General features: G+C 37.2%; 1 protein-coding gene across 2 annotated transcripts in view; it reads right to left on the bottom strand.

Moving 5' to 3' along the window:
* The window catches only part of GFRAL (GDNF family receptor alpha like), a 51706-nt gene that overhangs the window by 23025 nt on the left and 13152 nt on the right, over window positions 1-15529 (bottom strand). For both annotated transcript variants that reach the window (XM_087438733.1, XM_087438734.1), the window contains exon 5: window positions 11116-11366. In XM_087438733.1, coding sequence (XP_087294859.1) covers window positions 11116-11366 — 251 coding nt within the window. The remainder of the gene's footprint in view (window positions 1-11115; window positions 11367-15529) is intronic.

Genomic DNA, 15529 nt, shown 5'->3' with positions numbered 1-15529 from the left:
CTTGCCTTTCTGAGCACAGACTTTTCTCATTCCCTGAGAGGTGTGAGCGAAAAGAGACTCTGGGACCTACAGCCGGTGACAGGGTTTTTTCCACCTGTGGATTAGAGCAGTGGTTTCCAAACTTGGTTGAAAATCAGAACCACCTGGGTGATTTTTTTTTTTAAACACAGATTTCTGAGCCCCCCATCCCTGGCCCATTCAATTAGAATAACTGAGGTTAGGGCCAAATATATATAAATTAGACAAATTCTCTAAATATTTCTGAGGATTAACAAGGTTTGAGAACCAAAAATTCAACATCCATCTTCTCAGTACTTTTGGGTTGTCTTTGTGATCATCAGGTTCTTCGTTAATAACACAAAGATTGTTCCTAAGATGAGTTGTGGAACCAGCTGGCTTTAGTGCAAGATTAATATAGAAACTCCTAAAAATGTGTATAGTCTTTGTAAAACATCAGAAAAAGAAACTCAATGGGCCAGTCCCGAATTCTGAACCAAAAACAATGGTTTTTAAAGGCAGGGCAATTATGTCATACAGGATATTTTTTATGCAACAGGCACTTTCTACACTTAATCTCATTCACACTCTGTGGATGAATAGGGAGTCTCTGGCAAACCCTAATAGGAGAGTTATAGCACAGATACCTCAGGTCCTGGAGCAAGGCTATGCCATCTGCAGTGGAGGACCATTTGCTATTTGAAATATAGCTCCTAACATGTCACAGGGTATTGTCAGATCCATTAAGTCATTGGTTCCCAGAAAGGTGAGCACAACATATGAGGGCTAACTGTAGACAGCTGCCGCACTGCAAATCCACTTGGAGGTGGCCTTAGAGGACAGTGGTGAAGGGAAATCTCCCCACAGGCAGAGCGTGTGCAGTACTCTCGATTGTTCACTTTGTAGACAAAGAAGTGGATAGACGTTAAGACTGAAGTGATAAATTGGTTGACCAGAGAGATGAAAAGAGCAACTTGAAGACTGCAGACAAGGAAATGAGGTGAAGACGCATGTAGAAGGAGCTATGGTAGTGGCTCAAAGCAGGCAGATCTTTGTATCTCAGGTTAACGCCTAGCAGAGAGTATCCACCACAGAGTAGGCCCTCAACAACCAAGTAAACTGGTGATCTACCCAGTGGAGGCTAACCATGCCCTCTCTTCAGCCACCTGGTGCCTGTGCAATAAGCATGAAGAGAGTAGATATGATGACAAGAATAGAGGCTATGCATGGGCTGCACAGAATGGATTCCCTTTCCTTAAGGCTGATCCATTAAAGTTTTGCCAATGCTGAATGCCAAAGCTCCTAGCAATGGCAGAGACCTATACTGAGCCCTCAATTTGGCAGGTTGGTGGCAGACTGATGACACCATTACCCTTCCACCCTGAAGGAGGCAGTGATGCATCCATACTGGAATTTATACTTGCTCTGGACATGGATTTGCCTTTGTTCCTTGCCATAAGAAGGATTCCCGAAATGTCTGATCTATCTTTGTGCAGATGCAACCTGACAGTGCTTCAGCTTGGACCTTGCACCATTCACCTCCTTCTTCCCTTCACAGTGCTTTCTGCCACTGCAGCATGAAATGTACATTGGGTTCTGCTCAGCACTCGTAGATACACTGTACACAATTTCTGGGGAATCAAGGCTCATGGGGCCACTCCTGAGAAGTGAGAGACAGGGTCTGAAGGATAAATCCTTTCCCTTATCTTCCCCCATGAAGATAGTTCTGCGATGCATTTCTCAAAGCACCTTGTAGGTCCCAAAAGGAGCAAGAGAATTTGAAAGAGCTAGAGTGACGGCGTGAGTTAATTACTCTTGACTGCATCATGCGGTTTTACAATAAAGATATGAGCTCAGGTAGAAACTGACTGGTTTTCATGCAGAGATCAGAGAGATTAAAACCAGTACTCTATAACATTGAAAGTGGACTGCTTCTAGATCCCAAATAGTGAGAGATAAGACTAAAAAAAGATCTCCAGTTATAAAAGGCCCAGTATTTCTGAGTTAAACAAATTGACTCAACTATGCAGCAAAAATCAGATTAAGGGTATTACGTTTTTACTCAAGACTATTGTTTAGATTAGCTTAAATCATTAAATTAGAGATGGGGTATGGGGGCGAGGAAGCAAGGAAATAAGGCAGACTTGGGAACTAAGTCAAGAAAATCCTTTTTTCACTGTGGATACTGGCACATGTAACTGACTAAAAGCAAATAGATTAGAAACCTAGCACATTTTTAAGAGATTATATTGCCAAAGTAGCCACCAGTCTGCTTGCAAAAAGTCTGTGACCGCTAAACTTTAAAACAACTTTCAATCCCTCAAACCGTGTGGGCAGGATATGGTCTGTGAGAGCTCCATGCTCCCCAAAAAGGGCATACTCCCCCAAACCTACTTCAGATATGGCTATGGAGGAAGACGGATAAGGAAGAACCTTCCAGAGAGCAAAATGGGAGCCACAGAAGGTGGCCCTTCCCAGTTTCCAAGGAAATCCCCACTGCCAAAGAGATTTCACAATGCCTATCAAGCAGGATCTCAATACTATGTGCGATTACTCTCCCATTTTTCCTTATTTTGAATGTGAGCTTTTATTGAGGTTCTGTTGTCCCTGTTACAGTATATAGTTATAGTATAGTTATATATATACAGAGAGAGAGAGTGTGTGTGTGTGTGGTGTTTTGGTGTTTGTATTGGGGGCATGGCAGAGAATAGCTAGTCTTTCTAGTTCATAGGTTGCCTGTCTACAACATCTAGATTGCACATCACCCAAGATCTAGCAAAATCTTAAAATCCTAAAGAAAATATCAAGTAGGTGGGCAGATAATTGCATCTGAAGCTTAGAGAAGAAGTCTGCCCTAAAGATTGGAAATCAACATAAGGAGTAATGATGTCGTGGCCATGGATGGGATCTCCCAAGGGAAGATTATAGAGTTACTCTAGTAGAGAGCCTACAGCTGAACCTTAAGCAACATAAATATTAATTGGCCAGTTGGATATTCCTACAAGGTAGACATAGAAGAAGCATTCGAGTAATCAGAGGAATAAAAGCCAAGAGAGAAAAAAATGTGTATCAGGAAAGAAAGAGTATTAAACTATTCCTGAAGGTGGCTTAAAATTCCAGTAAAACGAGGACTTCTGGAATCTCTGACTTGGATGTGGTTGGTAACCTGTGGGAAAGCTGCTTTTGTGAGGGTCTATACCCCTAGGCCAGACTGGAGTAGGGGGATCAGTATGTAAGAGATGAAGAAATTGAAGTGATGAACACACGCAACTCTTTGCGGAAATTTGGCTGTGAAAGGGAGGAGATAGGGTGTTAATTAGCGAGTTCTGTTTTTTTTTCCTTTTCATACAAATGGAGATCCTTGAGTGTGTTTAGAAATTAGTAGAGTACTTCTATTTCTGGCATTATGACACAATTGGCATCACGACCAATCACTCTTCCACGAGAAAATGACTCCAAGGTGCTGAACAAATTTCAAATGGCATCTTCAAATGTAGAAAAAGCATTTACTAAAATTCAACATCGATTTCTTAAAAGGGAGTCTAGGAATAGAAGAGAAATTCTCTATTCTCACACAGAGAATCTACAGAAAATTTCTGAGAAACGTTATACTTAATGATAAAATGGTGAAAGAATGCCTTTTAAGATCAGGAACAAGACAAGCGTGCTCGTCATCACCATTTAGATTTAACATTTTTCTGTGGGTCCTAGATGTGGAGGAGAGGAGACAAAAAAAGAAAGGAAAGGTAAGAGCATTGGACAGAGGAAACAAAACTATAATTATTGAAGAGCATGCGATTATCTACATAGGAAATACAAAAGAATTCAATAAATCATTAAATTTTGTGAGTATTTAACAATGTTGCTCCATAGAACTTTAAGTAGAAAAATCGATTGAATTTCTATAGTTCAACTACAAAGAGTTTGAAAATATAATCCTAAAAAGATGATTTACAGCTGCACTCATAATATTTAGCAATATCTAGAAATAATTATAGCCAAAGGTATGCAAGAAAATTATTATAAAATAAAGCATATTATTGAGAAAATAATAAAAACTTCTTGAAAGACATCAAAGAACATCTACATCCATATACTGAAAGGTTCAGTATCACTAAAGAAATGAAAAGGCAAATGTCTGGCAGCAGGTGAAGGGTGGGGGAGTAGAGGGATGCTGAGTAAGGCCCAGGGCACCAATGGGTGGGGCAGGCAGCTGAGAACCTGCCTGTCCCAGGGAAGTGGCAAGAGGCAGGAACACATAGGAGCTAAGGCTCCAAGCTCCTCACATATGCTCCATTGGACTTCATTTACAAAACGTAAATTCAAAGATCAAATTAAGAATTTCAAGATGATGACTGCGGAACATGAAACTCCAAGCTCAGGGCCCTTCTGAGTGCAGAGCCTTGTGTCACTGCATGGGCCACATGGCCGTGAAACTGGCTCTGCTGATACCCAGATCCTGCCTCCATATAACGTAATTTTATTAGTTTATTGGGTATCAGAATTTTTAATCTCTTGGTGATTCTCATCTCTAGTAAAGATTGAGAGCCATTGTCCTAGATAACATCATGTATGTGTGTATCAGTTATGTATCACGCGTGTGTATATCAGTGTATGGCTGGTTACCTCTGAGTCGGGAGAGGAAAGAATGTGATTTGAAGGGGCGCTTAAAAAAACTTAAAAAATAATGTCAATGGGGCAGGCCAGCGGCCTAGTGGTAAAGTTCGGCATGCTCTGCTTCAGCGGCCTGGTTTGGTTCCTGGGCACGGACCTACACCACTCATTGGGGGCCATGCTGTGGTGGCAACCCACATACAAAATACAGGAAGATTGGCACAGATGTTAGCTCAGGGCAGATCTTCCTCAGAAAAAAAATAATAATGGCAATATTCTGTATCTTAAACTCAATGGTAGATACCATTATTCTTCATAGTTGTATTTATATTATAAATTTTCTTTGGTAACTATAAATGACTTAAAAAAACTATCTTTTAAAATGACAATGGGGGGCCAGCCCATGGTGTAGTGGTTAGGTTCAGCATGTTTCCCTTCAGTGGCCCAGGTTTGTGGGTTTAGAATCTGGGTAAGGACTTACACCACTTGTCAGCCATGCTGAGGCAGTGACCCATATACAAAATAGAGGAGGATTGGCATGGATGTTAGGTCAAAGCTAATCTTCCTCAAGCAAAAAAAAAAAAAAAAAGAGGAAGATTGTCAACAAAGGTTAGCTCAGCATGAAACTTCCTCACCAAATAAGTAAATAAATAAAATAAAAATAAAAATAAAAATATTTTAAATGGCAATGGAACTTATCTAGTTGAGGAAGAATGGTTTACTATTCAAGAAACAGTTAAAAAATTTTCCCCTTTATATAACCCAGATAACACATAGCAGGGGCAAGATCTACATCAAACTAAAAAGCTTCTGCACAGCAAAAGAAACCATACCAATTGGGAGAAGATATTTGCAAATCATATATCCTATAAGAGGTTAATACCCAAAATATATAAAGAACTCGTACAACACAACAACAACAAAAAACAAACAACCCAATTGAAAAAATGGGCAGGGATCTGAACAGACATCTCTCTAAAGAAGAGATACAGATGGCCAACAGGAGCATGAAAAGATGCTCAGCATCACTAATCATCAGGGAAATGCAAATCAAAACCACAATGGGATATCACCTCACACCCCTTGGAATGGCTATTATTAAAAAGACAAGAAATAACAAGTGTTGGAGAGGATATGGAGAAAAGAGAACTGTTTTACACTGCTGGTGGGAATGCATACTGGTGCAGTCACTATGGAAAAGAGTATGGAGATTCCTAAACAAATTAAAAATAGAATTACCATGTGATCCAGCAATTCTACTTTTGGGTATTTATCCAAAAAACATAAAAACAATAATTCAAAAAGATACACGCACCACTATGTTCACTGCAGCATTATTCACAATAGCCAAACTTGGAAACAACCTATGTCTGTGCACGCATGAATGGATAAAGAACATGTGATACACACACCCCCACACACACACACATACATATACAGTGGAATACTACTCAGCCATAAAAAAGGTGAAATCTTGCCATTTGTGACAACATGGATGGACCTTGAGGGTATTATGCTAAGTGAAATAAGTCAGATAAGTCAGAAATAAGTCAGGACAGAGCCAGCCCTGATGGCCTAGTGGTTAAAGTTTGGCGTGCTCCACCTTAGCGGCCTGGGTTTGGTTCCCGGGTGGGGAACCACACCATTCATCTGTCAGTAGCCATGCTGTGATGGTGGCTCACGTAGAAGAACTAGAAGGACCTACAACTAGAATATACAACTATGTACTGGGGCTTTGGGGAGGGAAAAACAAAAAGGAAGATCACAATGGATGTTAGCTCAGAGTGCATCTTTAAAAAAAAAGAAGTCAGGCGAAAGACAAATACCATATGATTTCATTCTTATGTGGAAAATGAAAAAACAACAAGAACAAACAAACACATAGGTACAGAGAAAAGACTGGTGGTTTCCAGAGCAGCGGAGGGGAGAGCAAAAAGGTTAAAGGGGCACATGTGTACCATCACGGATGGCAACTAGACTTTTGGTGGTGAACACAAGGTAGTCTATACAGAAGTTGAAATATTGTGATGTACACCTGAAATTTATATAATGTTATAAACCAATGTGATCTCAATAAAAGCAAAATTTTTAAAAAGTAGATCTGAGCCCAAGACTATGATATACCATGTCATCACTTTGCCATAACAGACCATGGATTCTGGACCATCGTAAGAGGTGTGCAGGTTAGTGAATCCTCGCATATCAATACAAACGTCTGATACAGGCAATAACAGTGCCATTTACTGACACTAAAGGAAGCAGATGTTTTAGGCAAAGAATATGAATAGGTAAAAAGAAATAGAATATTTCCAACAAACCACTGAAAAGGTGCCCAGCATCATTTATAATAAAAACACAAATTAAAACAGTAATATTTTTCTCACTAAGAATGTAATTGGAACAAACTTTTTCTTCTAGTTTCTATCAAATTCAAAAATGCAAAAATCCTATGGTCTAGTAATCTAGTAAACTGTTCGAGATCTATTCTATTGAAATGCCAGCTAAAATGTGCAATGACATTTATTGCAACAATGCCTATAATAATAAACAATCACATTGAACCTAAATGTCCATGTTAGCAGATTAGTTAAATAAATTATGGTATATTGACTGTAGGATACTATGCAGACTTTAAAAAGAATAAAGCCATCAGATTTGTTGGCTTTGCATACTTGCAAATGAGTCCACCATATATTAAGTTAAAAAGCAAGCTGTAAAGCAGTATGTATAGTTTGATTCCATTAAAAAATATGTCAGGGTGAGGGAGGCATCTGTTTGGGTGTATATAAGGTATTCAAGGTACGTATGTATTGCAAGTAAAAAAAAGTTTCAAAAGAAAGTGCACCAACCTTCTTAACACTGACTCTTTCTAGAGAATGGAAATGGGAGAATTTTTTATTCCCCCGAATTATTAGAATAATTTATTTTTATTTCTGTATTCTTTGAATTTTGTTTAAGCTTGTATCACATTTGCATTGCTATGCTTTCCATTCTCTGTAGGATGGAAATCCTGTAGGATTTAATGGAGATAGGTAGTCTCTTTTTATTTTTAATTTTTAAATCAAACTTCAAAAAGAAAGAAATGAATCTTAAGGGGCAGAACGAGGATGTATCCAAATCTCTTTTAGATGATTACAGTTGACATAAAAAAAGAGAACTGTGAGCAAGATGAAGAGAACATTTCTGTCAGCACCAGGGACACCCACTCCTGGGGACTGAATCCTTCAGTGTAACTATGAAACACAACAGCGATCTGTCAAGTCTTTCCATTTCTGTGGTCCTCTCTGTCTAACCCATTTCTCTCTCTTCCATTTCTCTCATCTCTCTGTCAGCTCTAACTGCCACAAGTTTGCTCTGTGCTGCAAGAGACCAGAGAAAAGTAAGTCTGCATGGATCCAGAGGTTGGTAGTTGAATGGAAGTTGGTGGCCAAATACAGTTTGTTCAGGATGCTCATTTGCCTAAGTCTGGTCCTGCATGCGGGAACAGAGGTGGGCTCTTCAAGAGCGTTTTCACAGCTTAGTGCTTAGACCAGAACTAAGAGGTTCAGACCGAGAGGGCTTTGGAGCATCCTGAACAGACACAAGGTTGTGGTCCTCACAGTCTCACAGGCAGGAGAACACAATGGGCTACAAGTCAGCCAGTCAGGGTTTGGATCCTAACTCTTCCGTGCTCTGGGTGTAGAACCCAGAGCAAGTCACTTAATCTCTTAGCTTCCTTCTCCGCATGTGTGAAACTATGGAAATAATAGTATCTAGCTGATGGAATTGTTAAGATTAAATGAGAAAATGTGACCAAAAATAAGCACTGAAGAAATGCTAGCTACTCTATAATTATTTATAATTATTATGAGACTCTGACTTAGATACATCCATGTAGATTATTTTAAACAAATTTATACTCCAAGCAAGTGTTTTTCAAGCTTCAGAGAGCAACACATTAGTGAGTCAGGAAATCAATTCAGTGGGTAGTAAGCAGCATTGAAAAAATCTGATGGAATAGAATAATAATTTTTTTTTTTTAAAAGTAAGACATTGCACCTAAAAAGCTAATGTAAAATGCATTGCTTACTGTGGTCTGAGGTCAAATAAGTTTGAAAAACAATGCTTCTGACCCAAACAAATGTGACAAACTGAAAACCTTGCCTAATTGCACTCTCGGTTCTACTCAGTTCTGCCCCTTTCAAGTAAAGCGAGCAGAAGCTAAAGGGCTTTGGAAACAAGATGTAATTATGGATCTTTCTGATAATGCGCGAGCATCCTGGGGGGATGTGAGAAGTCAGGAGGCAATGGTTAGGGAGATAGTTCATTCAAAAATATCCTTGTGCTATATCCCAAGTATATGAGGCAGAGGACAAGGGTTTGTTAGAACTAGATGGGCCTGAGGATTTGGTTCTCGCTTTTGTTAGAAACTTTTCCTATTCATTCAAGTAATGAGAAATATGACTCAAGGCCTTCAAGGTTCCTTTAATTCTATAAACCTGACACTTGAAATTCCTACTGTTAGTTGGTAGTGTGAGGAGAAAAAGCTCATAAAGTTTAGTTTTATTAGGTGAGTGAAGAAAGTGAAATAGTTTTGAATTTTCACTTTTCTAAAACATTATATCGTATTTCAGTGTTTATGGAGTTTTAAATGTCCATTTCTACTGTCTCTTCATGAATATTTTTTGCTCTATACAGATATGGTAACAATAATTAAAAACATATCAGAAAAAAACAGGCTTGGCACTAGAATTAAATTGCTTGGACTGTTGTTTTTAAGGAACTTATGCCCAAGGAACGAAGTTATCACTAACCTGTAGCATCTACTATTTATTTTTATGGATACCATTTAATATGGAGAAACATCTTATAAATAACCATAATAATATAACTGCATATATTGCTATTGGTTTAATTTATTTTATTTGGTATTTCCTTCTGTAATATTATGAGCTATTCATTATAAGTATCTTTAGTTCCAATAGAATTATCCACTTAATATTAATCAGAGAAGAAGATTATTTAGAGAATATGATTCAACATATATAATGCTGCAATGTTCCTTTTTGTATCATGATTTCAGTTTAAATATGTCTGTAGTGCTAAGTATAGAAATTGTAGAAATTCCACAGAGAGCTCTGTTGGAATCAAAAACACACACTCTGAGGTATATGTCTAATACCTAATACACAACAAATCACAATTTTGATCATATTGGCTAATGTATCTCTCTCAAGTATCTGTAAAGAAATATAAAAATATTAAAAATTTGTGTATATCTTTATACAGTTAGATGGCTATAGATAAAGATATATCTATATCTGTATATGGCAAACATTTTTCACAAATATAAAGATTTGGTTTGCAATGAAACCGTAAGTGTCTATCATTTCCTCCTGGGAATGACACTTGCAGGGTTGGTGGTTACAACTAAGGGCTTGTGGCCTGGAGATGTTTTGGGACTTGGATGGTTGCATGGACTAACCCTGAAGATGAATAATGGAGGGGTCTTAAACTAGTATGTGATCACATCCTTAGATTCTTTTTATTAGACTCATACACAATCCCTCTCAACTACTAACTCACTTTGAGACTCTGACCAAATTATTTAAATTACTAAATCTCACTTTTCTTATTCCTAAAAAGAGCAAATAGTAACTTTAGAAAATGTGTTTTCCATCACATCATTACAGGTGGATCAGTGGACACATTACAGACCAAGGGCAGAAACACTAAATCCAAGGGTAAATGTATTCTACATAGGTCAGGACAGCTATATAGTAGACTGTTAAGGTAATAACCCCTGATGAATCCAACTTTGAATACATACATCGTCGTATAGTCCCCTAACCCAGCGACTCTGAGCTTGGCCACGTGACTTGCTTTGTCCAATGGGACATTTGCAATTGTGACAGAAGCAGACACTTGATAAGTACTTGCACACTGTGAGTGTGCTGCCATCACCATGTAAGAGCTCTGGGGTCTACTGCTGAAGAGGTCACATGGAGGAGAACCATGCCATCCCTGCCAGTGGTGCTTGTTTACCACCATCTTGTACCATCCAGCCTCTGTTGAGCTACCAGATGACTGCAGCTACGTGAGTGACCCCAGACAAGACCATCAGAAGAACCACCCAGCTAAGCCAAGCCCAATGTGCAGAATTGTGAGCAAATAAATCAGTATTTTAAGCCACTAAGTTTTGGGGTGATTTGTTACTTGCAATAGATACCTTAGATACATTCAGTTATCTGGTAGGATAATCTTTTTATGCTGTTGATATTGAAATCGATAAATGATAATTAGGAGTGACCAGTCACATAAATTAAAAACATTTACCGCTGGCTGATAAACGAGTACAATAGCAAATGCACAAAACATAATCAGAAAATGGATTTTAAAATGGAATAGCAAACATAAAATAGTCTTTGTGAACAAATTTTCTGTGCTGGATTACGACTTTGCACTGTATAGACAAAAACAAGAAATAGATATAATATATATGTAATTTTATTTGGGGGAACTTACTGAAACATGATCTTCTATGAAGCATATGCTGGAAAACCTTGCACAAAGATTCTTCACTTTGTGTAATGGCCCTACAGGTGCACTGCACTTGAAGGACCGTCCCAAGGGTACCGATGTAAGCTTCTTTGCAGTCATCACTTCCCGAGCAGGTGAGGTCCTGCTTGCTTACAGTACTAATGCAGGTCTCATCTTCGTAGCACTTTCTAGTCACACGCTGCCAGCATTTTGACTGGAATGTTCTGTAGCGCCTCCTAGAAAGAGTCAAGAAATGGAATTTGCCTCTGAGTAACATTATTTCACAAAATGAAAGATTGCCTCACAAAATGAAAGATTGACATAAAACAAAATGCCTCCTGGTTACCAATATGTAGCTGAAAACTAAGTTTTCACATTCAAATATCCCAATAGAGAGTGTGGAAGAAAAAGTAGAGAAACTGTGAATTATTTCCCTTTTGTGATGAAAGACAGAGGCTAAGTTTAGGATTCCCTGGATGAATTTCCCTTCATTGCTAATTTTATTTCAATGGGTGACGATTTGCAGCGCCTACTACGTGGGAGATTTATTAGCAATATTTCTTAAAGCCGAATGTGGTTTCTCGGCTAGCATTTGGCCTTTGTCTCACACCGAGTGATTTCACATATGGCCCTTGACCTTTCAAGCCAGTTTTCCCACAGGATGGGAGGTCCTGCACTACTTCTCAACGTTTCTAAGCAGACTAATTAGAATTTGCAAAATGTTTTGAGGTTTTCTGGCAGCAAGAGCTAATTTAAAGCAAAACATTATGAGTTTATTTAATGGCCAAGACAAGCCATTAGACCCACATCCATTCATAGCTTTTCTGACTACGTATTTGATTCTTGCTGTACTAGCTTTGAATAAAAGTCTGGATGATGTACCATAAGTTCATTTTTGAAACTTTCACAGTCAGAAGATGTTCTTCTCAGTGGAACCAAGGATATTAATCTTCCTACTTAGCATTTATCACCTAAAATTACTTTTTGGCCTTTCTTGAATATCTCACCATCCAACATGCACGAAAACCCTCTGGGTCGTGACATTTGTCATAAGCTTCCTTGCTGTCATGATGCTCCTCTGCTTAAATACATAAGCCCCATTATTTTCAATAATCTAATATTTTAAGTCATCTTAAAGGAATCAGCTTTTTAATATAATGGCAAAAATTAATTAGTATATTTTAAAATTTATGTTTAAGGAAATACTACAACTTTTTTGAACATATAATTCTGAGGCCAGAAGAATAAATATGTTCCTTTAATGCAATTAAGAGTTATATATAAGATGTCATCTAAATGTCAAGTATTGACAATATTAATTGTCATTTATGGGGTTGATAGAGAATAAATTTGTACCTAGGTGCCATTTATTCTTTTCTATATATGTGTTTTACCAAGTTTAAGTTGCATGATTTACCTACTTATTAGTTCACTCAGAAGTTATTTCATCCAAAAAATTAGTTGTGAAATTTTGCAAAAATGATGAACCTAAAGGATATTTCATTAAAAATTAAAAACATCATAAAAATACTCTGGTATACTAGTTACATGTGGCAAAAAAAATTTTATATTATAGAAATCTTATTTTAGGTTTGAAAAGTTTTGATGTATAGTGTTTTCATTATCCTTATTTTCTTGATATTCTGCAATTTTTAATTTTGATTTATTGTTCAAACAAGTGTTTAAAAGAGTAATTTTAAAAATGTAATTGATCATTCTGTTTTCATTTTTGTTATTGATTTCCAGCTACATTGCGAAATGTAAGAGAATGTGTAATTTCTGCACACAGAATGTATTATATTTGCCTTTGTGACCTAATGTATAGTCAAACTTTGTAAATATTCCATAGCATTTAAAATAAATGTGTATATTGTGGAGTTTTGCTTTTAAAAAGTAGTTAGAATTTTTTTCTAAGCAAATACTTTTTTCACTACTTTCTTGAGTTCATGCATTTTAAAATGTAATGTATTATAATTTTCTAGAAGTTCCTAAACATTTATAATTGGCAAAACATAATCCCCCCTCCCAATGTATATCTCTATTGGACAAAATTAATTGAAAAATGGCCTCTATATTGCCTTCTTTGGTCTTTTCAAATGAATAAAAGAGTTTCAAAACCTATCAGGAACTGAAGAATCTGGAACAGGGACAGAAGTTGGATTTCAAAACCCAAATGCCCTGCTTTGCCTCATGTACAGGCTCTTCTGCAAAAAAAGTAAGTGAGGGGGCTGGCCTGCTGGCATAGTGGTTAAGTTCACACCCTCCACTTCAGCGGCCTGGGGTTTGCAGGTTCGGATCCCAGGTGCTGATCTATACACGGCTCATCAGCCATGCTGTGGCGCCGTCTCACATACAAAATAGAGGAAGATTGGCACAGATGTTAGCTCAGGGCCAACCTACCTCAAGTGAAAAAAGAGTAAGATTTGCAGCAGATGTTAGCTCAGGGCCAATTTTCCTCACCAAAATAAATAAATAAATAAAGAAAGAAAGAAAGAAAAAAAAATAAAAAGAAAAGGTAAGTGAAAAGGGCTGAACTTCTGCACAGAAGAAGTGGTTTTTCATTTGGTGATGTTTTTCCATCTGAATTACGTTAAGAATAATTTAATATAAAAGCTGGAAATCTCTCTAAGGCAAAATTTGCTTGAGAAAATGACAAGATTTGTCTTTTCACCTTGACTACTAACACTGTATAATATTTCCATTGCCTCTATACAGTATTTATTAAGGGGCTATTTGCACATGGTGAAAAGAAATAAAAAACACACAGTCCTTACTCTCTGAACTCATCTATGATAGACAGAAATTACCTAAGAAGAGACGTGTATATGGACATTAAAGCATTATAAAAATTAAGAGCAACGTGTTCAAAAGTGAAGGGAAATGAGATGACATCTTTTGAGTGCCTGTGGTGTTCCAGACCCCACACAAAGTGCTTTGAAGAGGTGGTTAAACCCAAGAGTCCTTGTGGAGGAAAATCACCAGCTCTGTACCAGTCAATTTGAAAAGGTATTGATGCCAAGGTGAGGTTAATGCACGAGTGTGTGTTTCATAACCCACCAGGGGCTTCTCAAGGGCTGTAGCAGCAGATCTCATCACTTGCTATTAAAATCTTTACTTTGATAGGGAAGCTCAGATATATCATGCTCTGAAGGTTGACTGCTAATAACTTCAGGATAATGAGGACGAATATCAAGGGCATGGCACTGGAATCAGGTAAAACTGGGTACCCATCCATGGAGACATCTGATATTTTTGCAGAGATTGCTTAAAACAAACAAATAAAAAAGGTATCTGCTGGCTGATTAAAATGTTATTCTGAGTCATTGTTAGTGTACATAGATGATAGATGATTAATAGATAGATAGTAATATTCTATTTGTGAATATGAGAAAAATAGTGTGACCAAATGTTTTTACCATATTTCATTGATTGTAAGAGATACCACTATTTTATTACAACTAAAATCACTTGTTGGCAATTAAATTGTTGTTTTAATTTAATAAATGGTTTTTTGTCATTGTGCTTAAGAGTCATCCCAAATACATTAGGGATATTAAATTTAGTGTAAAAAATTTTCATCTTAGAATCCAGGAAATACAATATTTTACTAAATGAGGATTTTTAAGATATAAGTGAGTTTGAAAAATCTAAATTGCATTATAAAATATTCTTATCATCAATTTTCTTATTCACTCAAGAGAAATAATTAATACACCTTAAAATAACTGATAAACATTTGTATGACAGAATCCTCAAACAAAACTTTCTTAAGAACTTTGGCATTCTGTATGATAAGTTGAAGCAAAAAATATGTCAATGCTCTAGCACCCTGCTTAGATCTTTACCTTTCATCTTAGAGAATGTGTGTTACAGGGAAGCAGTTGTCTTTTCTGAGAAATGTTTACAAGATCTGGATCTGCTCTGCACGTTAGAATGACTGAGAGTAGAGGAGTCAAGATAGCAAAAGGCAAAATAAGGCAGTTTACCAAGAACCAGCCCCTTCAGGAAGTTGATATCAGTAAATCTTTTAGTTCATTTGCCAGTGGTTGAAGCAAGGTGACAAATGTGACATCTTTCTCTGAGCTCTCATATACTGAGCGACTCGTGTACACTAATCTTTATTTTGACATTTAAATGAATTTGCTATATATGGAGTTTTATTCATTTAAATAAAATTAAATAAAACAGTCCCTGATAGAAGGCACTGGGTAAACAAATTAATATGAAGAATTATAAATGAAGCAAAAGATGAATCCCAAAACGGCACAATTTAATGCTGTTTGTTAAAGAAAGCTCCTTCAACATGGTAACATCAATGTTAACATCAAGTAGATTTGACTCATCCAATTAATTCAGCATTCTCATTCTTTCCTCCATCTTCTTACTCTCGTCCAAAGAG

Source organism: Ceratotherium simum, chromosome 13, assembly GCF_057802395.1.
Source record: "Ceratotherium simum simum isolate JZ-2026a chromosome 13, ASM5780239v1, whole genome shotgun sequence".
NCBI classification, from domain to species: Eukaryota; Metazoa; Chordata; class Mammalia; order Perissodactyla; family Rhinocerotidae; genus Ceratotherium; species Ceratotherium simum.
Note: the sequence above shows the minus strand (reverse complement) of the source record. Positions and strands in the feature narration are given on the sequence as shown.